The sequence below is a fragment of the Phyllopteryx taeniolatus genome, chromosome 17, assembly GCF_024500385.1.
Source record: "Phyllopteryx taeniolatus isolate TA_2022b chromosome 17, UOR_Ptae_1.2, whole genome shotgun sequence".
NCBI classification, from domain to species: domain Eukaryota; kingdom Metazoa; phylum Chordata; class Actinopteri; order Syngnathiformes; family Syngnathidae; genus Phyllopteryx; species Phyllopteryx taeniolatus.
The window spans coordinates 4,990,255-5,010,677 of NC_084518.1; the positions used below are offsets into that span (position 1 = coordinate 4,990,255).

The following is a 20,423-nucleotide window of genomic DNA, read 5'->3' on the forward strand; positions in this document are numbered from 1 at the left end:
GACTAATTACATTAGAATTCTAAACTTACCCTCTTGATTGCATACTTATCTTGTAATTGCGTAAATTCTTGCTATACGTCTCCTGAGTACGCAACTGAGGTTTTATGCCTGAACCTTAATTTGGAGCTACTGCGATTCTATGGCTAATGGCAATTCAAGCAAATCAATGCCCTGAGTGGTCATCAATGAGACCTCCGACACAAATCCTACAGATCTGCAGAAAAACACATACATGCATGTGTGTCCTCTTCCAAAGCATTAAAATATGACACATATACATTGTAAGGACAAGCAATAGTATGATAGCATTTCTCTAACACACAAATTCCCTCACACCTAGTTTGACTATCATTGAAGATGTTGCTGCTTTTCCCAAACAGAATTGTAATTGTAATTCACATAAAGGGACGCAGCCTACCGCGCTCGTCAAGCACGTGGCACGCTCCACAGTGTGGAGCTGGAGACTCGCTTATTGGTCTGCTGGATTTAAGTGGGGAGGAGAGAGGCGGGGGGGTTGGGGGGCGACCCATCCTCCATAAAAGCCAACATCCATGTGAGTGGAGCCCTTAAAAGAGGATTCTTCATTGGAGACATCGCGGACCGCTGCTATTACTTGATCTACGCAAACTGCGCAGCCATGAGTGAGGTAGGTTCCACTGGAGGATTAAAAAAAACAACAACAACACAACAGCGCACTTTTGGGAGACCTTTAACACGGAAATACTGTATACCATTCGTTTCAGCACCTTCTATTAGGTTAAGGTTTTCAAAACACACATTTACAAGTCTGGTTTATATTAATGATGGTTTGGAGCTAGTTGTTGTCATAACAGAATATAAAAAAAATATTATTGTGATTATGTACTATTTTAACTTTTAAACCCGTCATAGAGAAATGTGCCAAAACTATAATGACTTTAATAATAGCCACTGGCTTCACATGCACAATTTGATTGAAATCCGTTTTAAGAGATGAATATAATTTGTGCCTTTACAAAGATAATCACGATTGACACTATCAAAGGTATATGCATTTAATATGTTTATTATCGGTGCAGCTTGCAGTGCACTCTGTGAGGTGTAGTCAATCGAGGTAACCAAAATAGGATATGTACTGCAAGTCAATCACTGCACCAACGATAGTTATTTTATTGGAATCTTCAAATTGCGCAGGTTTTTTCTTGTTTAACACTACTTGCATGACTGGTTTTCCTGTACTGTACTTCACTGTCAAGCTGACTGATGTGCTGTTGTGTTGTGGCCAATCGCCACATTAATACAAACGTTTGAGGGAATGACCAGTAGCAATGTCAATGTGAGCGCAAGTGCATGACCATCCTTGCAGGTATAAGATGGCTCAACGTGGCTCCACTTTGACATTCCGCGCTGGCGCTATGTGCAGCGTGAAAACATGCTGGATGGTGTACATCCAGCACTGCCCCGCGAGGTTCATCTTAACATCCTGCCACAATGATGACTCATTTCAATGAGCCTGACAGTGGCACACTACAGTGTAAATGATATGCCTCATGCATAAATCCATCATAAATCCATGTTCGATGATGCCTTTTCTTTCCATTGTGCGAGACTTATAAATAATTCCACACATGAAAAAGTGTGCTTTTGAACATTATATAAGAGGAAAGTCACAACAACAACAACAACAACAAGAACTCATGGCAGTCAGTCTGTAAACAGACATGGACATTGCCCTGAATAAATAATCCAATGCAAATCAATTGCAGGCGCTTCATTCATCAGTTGACACTTGCACACATTTTAATGGTGCCTTCAATTATTCATTGTAATAATTATAATAAACTGCCATCAATCAGACTCCACGACTCTCATTGTTAATTGAGGGCACAATAGCACCCGTAAACAAGCTGTTCAGTTCAGTTTGGTACAATCATCAATAATCTTTTTTTTTTTTTTTTTTTTTTTTTTTTTTTTTAGCCTCTCTTTAAGATGGGTGCAGAACTACTCTATTGATTGGAATATAGCTTTCTTGACAACCAGCCACCCCCTCCCCCAGGTATTTATCACACCTAAATATTTAGGATCATCAAGCCAATTTTCATTTCTCACGACAAATGCAGTTTCTAAACGATGATTCCTTTTCTATGACGTTAAACAGGCACAGTTTAATTTTAGTTTCGTCACACCACAGGACATGTCTCCAAAAATGAAGATCTTTGTCCCTGTATGCAGTTGTAAGCTGTAATCTGGCTTTTTGATGTTTCTTTTGGAGTAAAGGCTTCTTCCTGGCAGAGTTGCCTTCCAGCACATGTCTGTACAGTACACGTTTCATTGTGGATCATGACGCACTCTTACCAACTTCAGCCATCATCAACACAAGCTCTTTTGCTTTTGTTCTTGGGTAGACATGCACATTTCGGACCAAAGCATGTTCATATCTGGGACACAGAACCGGTCTCCTTCCTGAGCGGTATGATGGCTGGACATTCCCATGGTGTTTATACTTGCATATAATTGTTTGAACAGATGGAAGTGGCACCTTCAGGCAACTGGAAATTGTATCCAAGGATGAAGCAGACTTGTGCAAGTCCTCAATTGTCTTTTTGATATCTTGGCTGATTTCTTCTGACTTTCCCATGATGTTACACAAAGAAGCAGTGTGTTTCAGGTGTGCCTAATTCAAATGTATCCACAGATGTGTCTCAAATTGACTGAAATGATGTCAGTAAACCTATCAGAAGCTTCCAAAAAAATGACATCATCATCTGGGTTTTCCAAAATTGTTTAAAGGCATAATGATCTTACTCTATGTAAACCTCTGACTTTGAAGAAGATAATAAAAAAAATCACCTGAAAAAATCCTTCTCTCATTATTTTGACATTTAGTACAAATAATTTTAGTAATTGTTATTTACCTAAAAAAGGAAAAGTTTAGTCTGATTTCATGTCAGACAATGACACAAAAGCTTCTTTTTATATAGTGGATGTAAATATCTGGTTTAAAATATGTACTCTCATCCTTCAACAAACAATAATTATATACAACCCCAATTCCAATGAAGCTAGGATGTTGTGTTAAACATAAATAAAAACAGAATACAATGATTAGCAAATCATGTTCAACCTATATTTAATTGAATACACTACAAAGATATTTAATGTTCAAACTGATAAACGTTATTGTTTTTAGCAAATAATCATTAACGTAGAATTTTATGGCTGCAACACGTTCCAAAAAACCTGGGACACGGTCATGTTTACCACTGTTTACCTTTTCTTTTAACAACATTCAATAAACGTTTGGGAACTGAGGACACTAATTGTTGAAACTTTGTAGGTGGAATTGTTTCCCATTCTTTTACGCTTCATAATGTGCAACACACTTTCAATGGGAGACAGGTCTGGACTGCAGGCAGGCCAGTCTAGTACCTGCACTTTTTTTACTACAAAGCCAGGCTGTTGTAACACGTGCAGACTGTGGTTTGGCATTGTCTTGCTGAAATAAGCAGGGGCGTCCATGAAAAAGACATTGCTTGGATGGCAGCATATGCTTCTCCAAAACCTGTATGTACCTTTCAGCATTAATGGTGCCTTCACAGATGTGTAAGTTACCCATGCCATTGGCACTATCACAGCCCCATACCATCACAGATGCTGGCTTTTGAACTTTGCGTCCATAACAGTCCGGATGGTTCTTTTCCTCTTTGATCCGGAGGACACGACGTCCACAATTTCCCAAAACTATTTGAAATGTGGACTCGTCGGACCACAGAACACTTTTCCACTTTGCATCAGTCCATCTTAGATGAGCTCGGGCCCAGAGAAGACGGCTGTGTTTCTGGGTGTTGTTGATAAATGGCTTTTGCTTTGCATAGTGCATCACCTATCACCACTACACCATCAGTGATTTGCCCCATTTTTATTTTTAGGTATTATTTCCTTAAAAAAAATCAGTAATCTTATTCGGCTTCCTTATAACATTATCGCTAGCATATTTCCATATCTTTGGAGCCGTAGTGAGGGTTAATTTAGGGCTGAACACCAAGACAACTGCTGTGAGTAACGCACGGAGAGAATGATGTTTACGTGTCACAAGAAAAAGCACAACTAAGCCTTCTTCTTTACTGATGCCCTTCAATCAACGCATCGCCATGTTACTTGCCACGTAGTCTAATGAGGTTGAGAGTTTTGCCTACGGTTTGTTTCATCATCCAAAGTAGACTTGAGCCCTATATTAAATTAACCAGATAAGAGTGTTAGAAGTTGCTGATCAGTGTAAAAAGGACAATAAAATGAGATTGGGGAAAAGTGTCTGCTGATGGTATTTTCCTTCACACTCCATTTTGCTAACCTAATCATGGTGCTCTGTAACTAAAGGCTAATTTTAAAAATACAGTGCAGCACATGGTGATTGGAATATATTCACATTTTTTTTGCATGCTGATTTAATGTTTTTTTTATTTGCATTTGATGAAAGAAAACATTTTAATCTGTGATTCTCTGTGATTTATCCTTTCGACTGACCTTAATCCTACTTCAAACAATGAACATAGACAAAGAAATTATCTGTAATCCCCATAAACTGTCATTAGACCCTGGTGCTGTCAGTCAACTTTTTAATGTACGACAAAGGACAGATACACATGAGCAAATGGTCCATATAAAACAAAACTAATTGCAATACTAAAGTGGGATTTTAGCATGGCGACGCTTGACTCAAAATTGAAGAATGGGTTTTGGAAAATGTCATGTGACCTCTGAAGATACCAGCGACGTTATCTTCGCAGAGTTTCTGGGCACCCTTAGGGATCGGTCATTCAGGAAGGACTTTTGAATTTAAACCCCGCAGCGAGAGGACTCAGTTTTTGGTGCCTTCGACATCTACAACTGATGCCTCAGGATCACTTCTATAGTGAGGTTTTCTCAGAGGTCTAGAAGACTAGACCCAGGAAACGCTGAAGGCAAGGCCATCAGCTTTTTGAACCAAGTCAGTTGGGAATGGCTTCACCCTGAATATAAGCAGTATAGAAAGTATAACTGTGAAGAAAAACTATTATTTCCATGTATTTGGACAAATACCAATCCTATTGTATGATTGTCTTCTAATTTTCTTGCACTGGCCTTCACGCTGCAAATTTCTCCTGGATCGGTAAAATGCTTTTGTAGCTCCTCTCTTTTTAAAGCCACTTTCTCTTCAGAGGCGAGCTGTGCCAGGAGCAGTTGCTCATGCAAATGCACCCATAATACATCAGACAGTAGGTTTTAGCAGTGAGAACAAAATACAGAATGAAAATTGTTATTGTAAGCAATGCTTTTACAGCCCTAGCAGAGGGTCTATTTAAATTTCTTGGTCCACCATGTTACATCAGCAAAGATTAGCTGATGCTGTTTATCCGCAAAAGCTGTTCTGGGACTATATTTCAAAGAGCAAAACTGTATACTGTAAACTAATACACAATAAAGTGTTTCTTGTACTATCTGACTGGACATGCTTGTTCAGTCAGTCCAACATCATGAGTCTGAGACTGACACTCACGCTGTCATCCTTGTTTCCAGTCTGGTGGTGGTGGAGAGGCTGCTGAAGGGTTATAATGGTGCTAGGATGAGCTGTCTGTGACCCAGTTTTGCTGTCTCCTAGTTAAATGTTAATAGAGCCTGAGTGCAGCATGGCGTCTCTCTCTGGGGAGCGTGAACTACCAGGAGAACCAAAAATAGTCCCTCAACCCACCAACTACACAGATGCACAAGCGCATGCACACACACACACAGTTATTCTGCCAATTTCCTTCTTGCTTTCCTCCCATGCCATGCCAGATATTTGATCAAGGAGAAAAACACAGAGAGGGAGGGATAAAAACAACAGTTTGCCCGTACATTGTTATAATCTATGGATGCATAGGAATCTGCTTCAGATGTTCAGATGTTTACAATGTTTTGGGTGAACACTGTCCAGTTATGATACAGTATTTCATCCATCATCTGGATTGTCTTGCATGTGGGAGTTGCTGCTTTCAGAGGCTGATATCGAGGGACAGATTACAACATAATAGTAAGGAAGACACCTAACGTGCATGTGGAGGGATGCAAACTTCCCACAGAAAAGTGTCCACAACCTTTTAAGGTTCAGGACACAGCAGCAGCAAAGCAGTGCGAGAGTATTTTATGTCATTTGAAATATTTAAAAGGTTGAAGTGAAAGTTCTAAATAGCCGGGTAGTGCACTAGTACTACTCGTGCTAATACTGTAAACTGGCAGAATGAGCTTTTGGGTTTTTGCATGACAATAGGGACTTTTGACGTGCTACACTAACATTGTACAAAAAATGAATGAAGGTTAATCTAACTGCAGCAATCCTACGACATCACCCGCAAATACTCGTTTACATCACTGCTAGAAGAACATGGATGTAAACAACATTTTACATTACACTGCATGACAATGGACACAACAACAGTGTACAGTCCTTCAAAACTGGTTGTACTACCAGATATTGTAAATATTTGTGTTTTAGTGTATTTTTATTGTTATCCATTAAATTATTTTCATGTAATTTTAAGGGAAAATATATAACATTACCTATATTGGGATGTAAAATTTTGGCCATATAAAACAGCGCTATGCACAAACATCTTTTGTATTATCATATCATATACTGATATACTTGTATATAATTATAATGACATCATTGATCATATCATATATTATTTGTATTATTTAATTCCCTCATCAGACGAAAATCGATAAGCAGTATCGATAATGAAATTGAAATTCGCTAAATTCTTATCAAGTCCCATCCCTACTTACTATTCGGAAAATAAAATAAGGTTAAAGCCTACCTGCACAAGAGCTGGAAGAGGTTGTTGGTGCTTTAATGCAGTATTTCCCAACATTTATTAAGTCAAGGGACCCATTTTACATTAGAAAAATCTCACGGCTCAAAATAGTGTCACAAAAAGGAATCCAAAACACGAATCTTTGTAGCCTCAAACATGCTATTTATTAAGTCAAGGGACCCATTTTACATTAGAAAAATCTCACGGCTCAAAATAGTGTCACAAAAAGGAATCCAAAACACGAATCTTTGTAGCCTCAAACATGCTATTTTTGGTACAATAACAGTTTTTTGTTTTTTTTGTCAAGCCGTTCGCCTTTGGCAACAGATTTGGAACTAGTAAGCACACGACTCACCTATAATGAGTACTGTACACCAACAATGTCACCATGACCAAGCACACCGGCGTATGTTTGGATAAAATGTGAAACTTGCAAACATTTTCAAGCTTTTTAAAAATATCTATTTGCAATAACTTTGTACTGTACTGGGTGTATTAGGCCACACAAAAACCCTAGAAAACAATAATTTTGTACTGTACACTAATATGGGTGTATATGGCCTCCCCCCCAAAAAAAGTGCTTCAATGTAATGGACAATCGACTATATTGGACAACCCCCCACCTCTATTAGTCCGTTCTATCCAGGTTCCACTGTATTTGTAATGAAAAAAACCCAATAATAATTACTTTCGGGCAAATTAAGTGATCTCAGAACCTCTCGACCATGAGGCAGACGTGGTCACCACTATTCCACCAATCAAAGAAACAATCACTAATGGCCAAATGAACTGGACAGTATGGAAGTTGTTTAGTAGTCATTTACTTCAGATTTGGTCCTGAGATTTATTTATTTATTTTTTTAATATCAAATGTATTGCACCTGAATATTTTCTGATTACATCACACATCTTTTAACCTTGTCTAAACCCAAACATGTCCTGTTCTTAAATCTAGACAAATCATCTTTAGTTCCCAATTGGCTATTCCAAAATGAAGATTTAAAAGAAGAGTTCAGAGCGACCTGCGTGAGCGGCTTAGCCAGGCCAAATCTCCTCTTTCAAATCACTCTCTAAGACCCACATCAGTTATTCAATAATCTCTTTTTGCTTTTTTTTTTAGTCATTCTCCATATTATTTACTCAGACATATACTCAGTATTGCTATTATAGTGATAGTTTTTAATAGGCATGACTAATATATGCATTTATATTTGCAGTCTTGCCCTTTCATCTTCGTAATTTCTGTGTACTGCAGCAGTTAATGAGGCACCTGCTGATTTGCCAGGGTTAATCATTGTAATTGCAAGGATCTCAGCTTGCCTTCTTTGCCAACTTCTTGTTTACATCCAGTGGTACGCAAAGGTGTGTGGTGAGCCAACCACGCTGTTGACGGTGTTTCCTCATCAGAGGGAGGGTAAGGGTTTGCTGGTGGATTATTTTTTTTCCCCCCCATCCTAAAACGTTCGTCAACGGGGGGTTGGGGGTTTAGCCAGATTGGAAATCACTGTAAATCACCTCTGAATGCCGACCTCCCTCATTTGGATGCCCCCCGGAGCTGCTTCAGCATTTGACCCTTGGAGTGGGGAAATATTAGATTTGTATGGTAACTTCAAAGGCACTGTCTGTCTATGCAGAGGTTGGTTACCTCGCAAAGTGGATGAACACCAAATACAAGATGTCTCTGAACAGTTCCAGGACTGGTTTCACAAAATAAATATTTCAAATCCTAACTAGAAACTACAAGTTTTTCCCTTCGAAGTAGTTGCCCTAGAGTCTAACGTACCTTCCCAACCGTCTCTGCAACGGCTTGATTCTCTCTTGTAAGGATTCATCCAGGAACCTCCGCAGCTCCATCGTCATGGCCATCTTGATGTCATCCACGTCTTCAAAACGGCTCCCCTTGTTGAAGCCCGTAGTGCAAAAAAGAACTTGCAGTGGATGATGCCCCTGACATTGGAAAATGCGATCAACATGACATGACTTTGGCTTTCTTCGGCCTTCGGACTCTTCCCCTCAAGGTTCTGGTGTTTGGTCTCCGAGTCGTACTTGAAGATCCATGAACTCGTGGCTGGTGATGACTCACCATGCAGGTCTGGTCTCATTGATCTCATCATCACTCACTCTGCTCATTGCTTGATGACCTAGCGCAGGGTCCGGTATTTGTACTGTATATAAAACTATGTGTAGAAAAGTTCAGTGGCTGCGGAGAGCTGAGGTCATATTTTCTTCACTGATCAAGGCACGAATGATAACGGCATCTCACTGCGGCATTGGAAATCCATAGACGGAGGAAAGTCTTTGTTTTGAAACAGGAATTGTACAGTACTTTGACAGACAGTACTTTTGTGGTGTTTTAGTCATTTAACTCAAACAGCAACTACATCCTCAACTGATACATTTGAGCAAGTTCTAATACTGTAAACTGTCAAGCAAGACGGGCCATGACAAACATGTAATTTGATATTCACCTTCTGGCTCTGAAATCCTCTTGTGAATTTAAATACAAATGTCCTCTTCTTCTTCTCACAGTCCATGTTATTAGCACAGTAATGAATGTAATATTTTGAATGGATGAATAACCCCTAGCTCTTTTATGATCAGAAATGAGGTAGGAGTAGTCACTGAGAGATTATGCTGAGAGACTACTGTAATATTATCACGCACCAGTATTGTGCTGAGGGGGCAAATACCAAATAATATTCAGGTGAGATTTCCATGAAGAATGACAGTTTCATTTTCAAACAAAGAATTCCTGACTACATTTTGTTCTATCTTGGGCTCACATTTGATATCTAACTTAATTGAAGATAAAAATAATCTTGATTTGATCATAACACAACTCCCCACCAAACACACGTAGTACGTAAACCTTTTTGCAATTTGTTATTATACGTGGCTGAATATGACCTCCTGCGAATCCAGTGGGCCAAGCTTCAAGTTGTTTCATTATTGGTTTAGTAAAGACCGCCGAAGAGTAAACATTCCCTCACACAGAAATAGCAACATTTCTTCTTTCGTGGTAAACCAAGAGCTACTTTAAATACAATTAGGTCCGGAAATATTTGGTCAATAACATTTTAAATCTAAGGAGATCTCAATGCAAGTAAACTAGGCCATCTTAGGTCAAGGGCTTGCAAGGAGATTTGTCATAGTAATGTTGCGCCCTTGAGCTGATGTTGGGTGCCTTGTTAAAGGGCACCAAGAGAGTAATCCAGATGCAGACTATAGTGCATCTCTCCAATAACTCCTTGCAATTTCTTTATCTCTTCAAAACGGCTCCCCTTGATGAGCCCGTAGTGCAAAAAAGAACCCTAAATATACAGTAAAGTAGGTTGAAATAGAAATATAGCACCTATGTGTATTTTTGCTTTGAAGGAGATGTTACAATACACATAACTCTTCAATATTTGTGTATTTTATTGATGCCTCGAAGGCATTCGATCGGGTGAATCATGAAAACATTTTTGTGAAACTGTATGAAAAAGGAGTTCCTAGCTGTCTTTTTAGAATATTAGCGTATTGGTATTCTCATCAGCCCACAGGGATAAAATAAAGCAATTCTACATCTGACCTGTTCCATGTGTGTAATGGTGTTCGCTAAGGTGGAATCCTGTCACCTTTCTTCTTTAATATTTGTACGGATGATCTCAGAGTCCTGCAATTGTCTGGCGACCAGTTCAGGGTGTACCCCGCCTCTTGCCCGGAGATTGCTGGGATGGGCTCCAGCACGGCCGCGACCCTCGTGAGGATAAGTGGAACGGAAGATGAATGACTGAATGAATGTCAGTCTCAAGTCATGTTATACAGGTTGTATAGTGGGTGATAGTCTCATTACTCACCTTATGGTCAAATTCAGCCCGTGCACTGCTGGTCAACAACAGCTTTTAAACTTATGCACTCAGTATGGGATAGAGTGTGATGTTAAATTTAATGCTAAAATGAGTAACACCTTGATTGTGTGCAGTACAGATGACCGCCAATTTAAATTCCCTGTTTTCTCTTTATCTGGCTCTGCCCTTAGTGAAAGTCATGAGGTTAAATACCTTGAACATTTTATCACTAACAATCTCTTGGATGTTACAACATACAGTATAAAAAGACAATGCCGTAATTTGTATGGACAAGCAAATATGCTGTGTCGTAAATTTAGAATCTGCTCATTTCTTGTTTAGGTAGCCCTATTTAAAAGCTTCTGCACTCCCTTCGATACTGCATCTTTGGTGTAGATATAGGCTAAGCAGCCTGAAACGACTCACAGTGGCCTATAATGATGGTGTAAGACTGCCCCAGGGCTAGCCATATGCTTTTTAGTGTTGGGGTACCCGCCTGACCTCCTGTGCTTTGAAATCTGACATAAATTTATATGCAGGACAGAGATGTCAGAAAATGTAATTATCACTGCTGTATGCAACCCTAAACACAGCTCTGTCAGATTTGCATCAAGACTGTGAAGCCACTGGCGCTCATGTTTACCTTAGCTTTACCTTTTTTTTTTTATTTACTTTTTTACTTTGCATTTTAGCTGTATGTATATACAGACACTTTCCCAAAAACTAGAATATCATGGAGAAGTTTATTTATTTCCATAATTCCATTCAAAAAGTTAAACTTCCATAGATTATAGAGTCAGGGCCCACAATTTAAACCATTTCAAGTATTTATTCATTTTTACACAATTTGGGCTTCCAGCTCTTAAAACCCACAAAATCAGGAATTGAAAAAATTGAATACTGTGATGAAATCAGCACAAATTTTGCAGGCCATAAATGTTTTAAACTGAGTGTCACACACTAATCATCTACTAAACTCAAAGCACATGCACAGGTTTCCCCAGGTGTCACTAAATCACTTCAGTTTAGTTTAATTGTCTCAGTTGGGTTCAATATGGGGAAGACTTGACAACTGGCCAGAAGACCATCATTGATACCCTCAATAGGTTGGGTAAGCCACAGACGTTAATTGATAAGGAGGCTGGCTCTTCACAGAGTGCTGTGTCCAAGCATACCAATGCAAAGTCTAGTGGAAGGACAAAATGTGGGAGGAGTAGATGCACCAGCAAAAGAGATGACCGTGGGCTTCAACGGATTATCAAACAGAGAAGATTAAAGAATCTAGCAGAGATCCAGAAAGAGTGGAATGAGGCGGGAGTCACAGCTTCAAAAACCACCACATTCAGACGCATCCGGGAGATGGGCTACAACTGTTCCTCGGGTCAAGCCACTTCTGAGCCTGAGCCAACGTCTCAACTGGGCCAAGGAGAAGAAGGACTGAACTGTTGGCCAGTGGTCCAAGGTCCTTTTTTCCGATGAAAGTAAAGTGTGCCTTTCATTCGGGAAACAAGGTCCAAGGGTTTGGAGGAAGACGGGTGAAGAACAGAACCCAAGCTGCTTGAGGTCCAGTGTGAAATATCCACAGTCAGTCATGATTTGGGGTGCAATGTCCAGTGCAGGTGTTGGTAAACTCTGCCTTCTTAAAGCCAAGGTCACCACAAGAGTCTACCAGAATGTTTTAGAGGTCTTCATGATTTCTTCTGCTGAGAACCTGTACGGAGATGTAGATTTCATCTTCCAGCAGGACCTGGCCCTTGCCCACACCGCCAGAAGCACCAAAACCTGGTTTGATGCCCATGCCATCACAGTGTTTGACTGGCCAGCCAACTTGCCGGCTCTAAACCCCATTGAGAATCTATGGGTATTATCAAGAGGAAATTGAGGGGCACCAGACCCAAAAACAAAGAACAATTGACAGCAAGCATCAAGGAAATCTGGGCTTCCATAACTCCCAGGCAAGGCCACAGGCTGATTGTTTCAATGCCACGGCGCATCGAGGCAGTGATTAAAGCAAAGGGATTCCCAACCAAGTATTGAAGATTAACATATTGTTTTGAAAGTACCATATTTTGATTGATTTAATGTGACCCTAATTTCTTTCTTTTTTTTCTACAAAAACTGAGAAGTATATGGGGATTTCTTCACAGTATTAATTTTTTTTTAAATTCCTGATTTTGTGGGTTTTATGACCTAGAAACCCAAATTATGTAAAGATAAACAAATACATACTTGAAATTGTTTAAACTGTGGGCCCCGAATCTATAATCTATGAAAGTTTAACTTTTTGAATGGAATTATGGAAATAAACCTTTCCATGATATTCAAATTTTTTGGAAAGGGTCTGTCTGTATGTTAGTATTATGTGTGATATGGACCTCTCTCTCTCATTCATTCATTCATTCATTCATAACCCCTCGGTTCCGGATCTCCAGACAGAAAGATGTTCATCCAAGTATTTGAAAAATGTGTTTATTTTCTATAGTTATAATGATGTCACTTTGTCCAAATACTTTTGAGCCCCTGAATTGAGGTGCCAATAAATTCCTGTAATTCATGGCGATTGTGAAACATAAAATATATAGCAAATTTAAGGTGAAAGACTACACTTCACTCACATCTTGATTCTTTTTTTCCTAATGCTTTGTTGTGGTGTACAAAGACAACAACATCATAAACACTCTGTCACCTTCCAAGTACCTGCGGATCTAAATGTATAGCAGGAAATGTATTTCCCAGGAGAAGGAGGGTTATTTCATGGGACTTACAGTATTTTACAATCGATGTGTGCTTTCTGCAGCTTTTATTGATGTAATTTCATTGCATTTCTGTACAATATTGCATCATCAATATAACAGTATGCCTTGAATCCTTGGAGCACAATGTGTACATCGTAAATAGATGGTCAACACTGTCAAACAAGTTTCTCTTTCAGTGGCTGTGAAATCGAATTGTCCCTTATTTACCCTCATTCATCAAACCTGCTCTGCTGTTTCAAATTCTGAAGTGGAGGCTCCGGCTTAATAATTCAGGTCGAACTGTATGAGAGAATGGTGGTTTCTGCTGGGAAACAAATCAAATATTGTGCGAATAAATCAAATCAACGTGCATTGATAACATTCTTGGGGAGGAGAGATACTAGATAAAGTCAGTGCTCAGGGAATAGTTCTGTAAGTGCTTTGAGAGTGAACAAATTGAATCTGAATGAAGCATCTGCAGCTTCCCAGATGTTGGCGCATCTTTGCTTTTGGAAGCGGTCGCATTTTTTCAAGCATTTTGTGATGTTGTGGTGCAACCTCGGCCTTTCAGGGGAGAAACGCTGGAAGCTCTTAGAGCAGTCAAAGTGTACATGAACCGACATGGTTTATAGATCAACATACTGTATCTTTGGCAGAAGCAGCACTATGACTCAAACAGTGTCACAACACATACTTTGAAAAAGTAACTTAGTTACTTTACTGATTACTTAACAAAGTTACATTATAAGTTACTGTGTTAGGTACATTCAGCAGCTGCCAAGTGGCAGTAATATCACTTATCCACAATAAGAAAGCGCATTAGCTTCACCGTATACATTACTTGGCAATAACTCCATACAAGGTAAAGAATTACATTGCGAACCAATAACTTACATATTAGTGCGTAGCTTGAAGCTACATTAAATAAGCTACTTCCAGTAGCGCAGAATTGATGTGCCAAATAAGTACTTAAACCTGTAAATAAGCACACCATTCTCAAGTACACTTCTCTACAGACTCTTAACTGACAGAAATATGATCACGTTATAGCCCACAAGTTGAGCTTAATTAAGGAAGGTGATATGTACAAAACGAACATCACAGAAATGAACAGGATGTCACAATTTGTAATCGTACGGTATTGGACTGGACCCAAACGCAGACGGAGGAAGTAGTGGAGAATGGTTTATTTAATAATAACTCAGATTCAGTATTTCCAAGGCGTGATGGAACCTGTCTCACACTTTTCACGAAGGAAAATTACAAAAATAGTGTAGCGACAGTGAAGCCGCACATTTCCCAGCATTTTCATTTCATGAAACCCTGGCTCCGTGTTGTTGTATGATATACAATGGTCTCTCTGTCATGGATGTTGAAATGAATAAATTAAAAAAGAAAAATAATTTAAACGTTGAGACAATATTTTCATATTTATTTGAATTACGTTTTGCTATTTTGTCTTAACAGAAACAAATATCTACTGGAATAACTGGAAACCTCAAACCATCTGCAGGCCAAGGTAAGTTTTGATAGTCACAAGCCATATCATTAGCCTAATGGCATGATTTTCTAAGTCATTTTTGAAAATTTTGGGGAAACAAGAAAAAACCCAACAAACCCAACAAGCAAGAAGAATGCAGTTGCCGTGATTCAACCTTTGAAGATTACCATGACCTAGATGACTGATAACCTAAACATACAGAAAAAACATAAACAAACTATTTCTAGAAAACAGATTGGTATTTTTTATTGACGTCATGACATTAAGTAAAACTATATTTAGACAATTATGCTATTAGGCTCATGATATGGATGTATGCCCATGTAGACACGCGACACAGTAGAATAGCAAACATGATAATAAATACCATCGTTCCTGTCATACTGTGTTGCATGTTTTTGTTTGCACTTTAAGGACAAAAGTCCTGTATTTGTTTTAATTCCATCCATCCATCCATCCATCCATTTTCTGAGCCGCTTATCCTCACTAGGGTCGCGGTGTATTAATTCCTCATTTTAAAAAAGACCATTCAAGCAACATGTTTTTCATGATTTTTTTTTTTTTTTTAAGAGTGTAAGGTGAAGTCTGGAGCTGGCTACTAGTGTTGACTGAATGAGTGGGAACAATGGGAAAATGAAATGCCCGTCTTTTAAGGGGAATAGCCCATCATCAACATATTGAGAAAAAACAAAAAGAACTGGAAACTAGTTAATTTTTAGAATGGTGAATTTAGTTCAAAATTTTGAATTATAGACTATCACCTGAACTAGTTTATTTTTGGAACGGCGAACTCAACTTTGAACTAGTTCGCATAGAAAATGAACAGAAAATTAATCCATACCCCCAGGTGTGAAGTAGCACCCATCACTGCCAATTTGTCCCTGAGTAATAGAGACAACATGTCAGACAGACCTCCACTATGGTACACAAATAGAACTACGAGATTCTGAAGTTAATTTGTACATAATGATTTCATAATAAATCAAGCATTCAATGCTCTGTATTAAATCTAAAATACATATTACTCATTGCTGTAAGGATTAAAAAAGTAAAATCCAAAGTTTTTATATCACGTGTCACTATTTTGTCTCCCTTTATTACAATGACACATAAACATATTTTCGCAGTGTTTGGTAAGAATTGCACAGAAGGGGTATTACGATTTCGTGTCGTGAAAAACAACCAACCGGTGGATGTAATTCACTGCAAGACCTACTTTGCAAACTGGGCCATGTAGTATTGTTGGTGTTTTAATATAATTCAAATCCCTTAAGTGTATAAACAGTACAACTTGGCTTGCATCTGCTTGGTAGGATCATTTGAAATTCATAAATGACAAGGAGTACAAAACTGCCATCCTGCAAAAATTAGAATATGCACGAAGAAAGATGAAACTCGTAGTAGTGAATCCCCTTTTTTCATTGAATGGCCCCAGGCGGGACAATGAAAAAAATTGTTTCGATAGATAGAATGACTTTTTAAGAAAAAAGTGGTTATATAATTGTGCTCTATGCAGCTTTCATTTATTTGAAATCAGAATTTGTTAAAGCGTGTGATAAAATACACATAGGAATTCTAGTGTCTTAGAGGTTAGAGTGTAATACTCTTTAACACCTTGGAGTCAGTTTTCTCATCACACAAAAGCTGCATTAGGTTAATAGCAACCTATTCACAGCGAAATGGCTCCACACAGCAGTCAAAGTAAATGTGAAGAACATGTATCACCTTTTATCTTCTCCTGGGCTTGCTGATAGCACATTTCATGCGCCATGTTCAAATAGATTCATTTGCAAACATTTGAGATGGTGAAACGTGCCCAGCAGTGGTGAGAAGGGATTCAAACCAGTTTAATGGAAACTGAAACAGGCTTGAACTGCATTCATTTGGCCTTTCCTCTTTTTTCCTCTCTTACCCAATGAAACAAACAATGTGCCAACATTTAACGAAAAAGCTTAATAGTTTTGTTGGTACATGTTCAATTGTCATACATTTAATAAGCACCGGGCAATGCGGCAGAACCGGATATGGACTGCACCATTGGAAAAGAAATGACAATTGGTGACTCACACCCGCATTTGATCTACAGACACCCTGCCAGCCTGTATACTTATAGACTTTTGAAGCTCCTCATACAGTATAGTGTACTGTTTTACTTTAATTAAACCATAAAAAGATAGAGTGACAGTAAAAGGAGAAGCGGGTTGCTACAGAGAGAGGATGAAGGTGAAAATAAAATATATTTCAAAAAGCACTCAATGGCATCGGATCTCAAGGTTCCATGAAAAACATCGTCACATTAAGTAAATAAATGTGTGCGGTGTTGTGTGCGTCCGTTTTTATGTCCTTTTGGAGCTATGTGCCTTTGTATTAGTTATGGATATTGTTATAAACTATAATCTGGTAATGAACTTTGAAACATTCTTGTTCAAGATAAATGGTTCGACAGCAAGTAGAATTGAGCTCGTGTTAATCGAGTGTTGTCAAGACCACATAAACCAAGACCAGGACATGATATTCAAATTTAAAGGAGTAATTATTGTAATTATTGCTGCTTCATCCTATTGTCGTGTTGTTCTTGTAACTAATGTCACATGTTTGATCAGGACATTGCAGTTCTGTAGCAGCTCAATGGCGACAACTGCAAGGACGCTACAGACAGCTAATTTTTCTTTCCTTGAAATCGTTTGTCGTTATTTATTGGTGTTCCTCAGTATTCCCAACATGTGGCCTTTATCAGTCATTGGCTGCACATTCTTACTCAAGTTCTCCTGGGAGCCAATTTGAATGTGACCTTTCACAATTCTCTTACGGGAATACTGTATTCCCATCATGCACTGTGGCAATTTGATTCATTCATGCAGCCGCACAAACACTTGTGAAAGAGTGATGTGGTTAGCTTATAAAATCGAATGGAGTTTGTGGTGTGAAGGTTATTGATCCTGCAAAGTAGAGGGTGTGTGTGTTTGTTCGTGTGTGTCCATGTGAGTGTCTTTTACACTCATTACATTTGAATTGATTCCACTGTCACATGTCCCATCCAAAGCGCGCCAAGGCCAACAAAAAGTTCCAGCTAAATGTAAGTCGGCCCACTCCAAGTCAGAACACAGCACTGTTACGATTCACTGTATGGCCCACCTATATGCTGCATGGAGAATTGCAACCGCATCCATTTGAATGGTGCTTTGTTAACATGCACTTTACGTGTGTTCGCAGTCACCAGTACTTCCCCCCAGTCACTTTTATTGCCCAATTCTAGTCTCTTATTACAACTTTAAATCACACACTGGAGATGCAATGGTATGAAAAGTTCACATCACGATTATAGTGACCATTCTAAAGGCGAAGTATGCAGTTTTCAAGCTGCTAGCAAAATTTGAATGCAGCCTCACTGAACCCCCCCCCCCCCAGTTGTCAATAAACCTATTTGAAGCTTCACTTCCAAAGAAATGGCATCATCAGTTGGGTTCTCCCATATTGTTTAAAGGCATAGTAATCTTACTTTATGTACACTTCCGAATTTGAAGAAAGTAATGAGAAAATTGTCTAAATTCTTTTTTTTAAAAGTCATTATTCTGGCATTGAGCAAATATAAATGATTTTGGTGCTTTAGAAATAGCAGATAGAAATTATTTTGATAATCCTAATTGACCTAAAACAGAAAAGGTTTAGTCTGTCAAACAGTGAGAAAAAAAAGTACATCTTTTTATCTATTATATATATACATCTGGTTTCGACTGTATGTTTAGCCTTGATTTGTTGCGCATGTTGTGGACGCACATACCATGGCTGCACTTAGCTGGCGCTATAGCGCTCCCACTCAGTAGAGCATTCTGCTTGAAGTAATGATATGGCAGTTTGTTAATGGATGATTAGAGGTGCTCATTTCCCTCACTTTGAGAAACATTAACGCCTTGTAGCCCAATGACGCTTACATCTACACCTACATATGATCTGATGTAGTGTCCTTTTACTAAATGTCACACATGACACAAGTCACCCACTTCATGACTGCTCACACAAATAAAATGTCACAGTATATGCAGAATAGTATCTGAAGATTCTTACTACCACATGTTGTCTATCCTAAACTTGAACATTGGGCATAATCACCCATCTCTCCTCAGATGAAAAGAACAACCTCCCTGAGGACTTTGACATCGATATGGACAACCCACAGACAGAGAAGGCCGCTGTGGCCATCCAGTCGCAGTTCAGGAAATTCCAGAAGAAGAAGCAGGATGTGAAGTCTTAAGAGGCGGCGTGGCTTGTTGGTTCCTCACATCTGCATGTCAATCAAACTGCACCATCCTGAACTCGAACTACGAACTACGCGGTACAGAAGTTGTATCGGGGCGAATCAATGTTTTTGAAGTCAGTGTATAATTACAAAAATCGATTATTAACAAGTTGTAGATGTAGTATTTTGAACATTCCTATGATTGCGCTGTTATTTTTCCTTTTAGCGGATATTGTGTTTGTGCATCATTACATTTAAGATCTCCATATTGCTGTCTATGTAATGCACCCATTTAATTTGAAGCTAGTTTAGATTTTGTCCTAAATTGCCAAAGAGTGGATTGTTTGGAATCAGGGAACATAACTCCACAAATGTTTTTCAGACTTCCACTTTCATTGGGTTCACGATATCATCAGCAGTAATGCACCGCAATCAAAAGATTTTTCGGGCATTTAGTGTCACGTCTCTCTGGCTGTGTGCTTTCATGCAAAATGGGCAATGTTTTTTTTTCCTGCAAATTGACATTCCTCATTTGTAAGTCAGTCATTTGTGTGTGTGATCTGATGTTGTATGTGATTTGTTTTCCACTGCTGGTGTTTGATGTTGTGCCGCCATTAATTCAAAGTTGACTCCTTTAATGTATGTATACTGATTAATCACACACATTTTGCATGTGACTTCACATACACCCCAAAACAGAAATAAACAGAACACAAATTAAAACAATGTTTGAAAAGTTGATTTTCCATTGTGCTTTGTGTTGTGTTATAGGATACAGACATTGTTAATGATTTGTAATACTATATATTGTGATTTATTTGATAAAGGACGGCAAACAAGATTTTGAGAGTCGAGCCTCTGCAAACGAGATACAGAAATAGAAAGAAAACCACAGGTAACATTCAAGAACAGAAAAGCCTGATTAGACTTTTCCATAAACAGAAACCATATACTGTACGTGTGTGTACATAATAATATATAATAATAATTATATATAATATAATAATAATCAAACAGCAATCCAGCCCCTTGTTCAGTCCTAATTGATGGCCTGCAAAAAGGTCTCATTGCCAAAGTGTAAGTCAAGACACATCTCATGATGGGTAAGAACAGAGAGCTGTCTCAAGACCATCGCAAACTAATTGTTGCAAAACATAACGATGGCATTGGTTACAGGCGCATATCTACGCTTCTGAACGTTCCAGTGAGCACGGTTGGGCCCATATTACATAAGTGGGAAGCAAATCATATCATCATAAATATGCCTCAGGTGCTCCTCGCAAGATTTCTGACAGAGGAGTGCAAAGA

General features: G+C 38.8%; 1 protein-coding gene across 2 annotated transcripts; it reads left to right on the forward strand.

The window, feature by feature from the left end:
- Nucleotides 1-510: 510 nt before the first annotated feature.
- pcp4a (Purkinje cell protein 4a) lies at nt 511-19,849 on the forward strand. Of its 2 annotated transcripts, XM_061752745.1 has the most exons (4): nt 511-646; nt 14,845-14,896; nt 17,922-17,954; nt 19,003-19,849. In XM_061752745.1, the coding sequence occupies exons 1-4, from the start codon at nt 638-640 to the stop codon at nt 19,128-19,130; spliced, it is 222 nt and encodes a 73-aa protein (XP_061608729.1). In that variant the 5' UTR covers nt 511-637; the 3' UTR covers nt 19,131-19,849. The 2 variants fall into 2 exon arrangements, with proteins under 2 accessions (XP_061608729.1, XP_061608730.1); XM_061752746.1 differs by lacking the exon at nt 17,922-17,954.
- The last annotated feature ends 574 nt before the right edge of the window (nt 19,850-20,423 follow it).

Excerpts from the sequence above, each read along its gene's own strand:
- pcp4a (XM_061752745.1), top strand. Across the intron at positions 14,897-17,921 it reads CAAACCATCTGCAGGCCAAG|CGCGCCAAGGCCAACAAAAA; the intron begins GTAAGTTTTGAT and ends TCCCATCCAAAG. Across the intron at positions 17,955-19,002 it reads ACAAAAAGTTCCAGCTAAAT|ATGAAAAGAACAACCTCCCT; the intron begins GTAAGTCGGCCC and ends ATCTCTCCTCAG.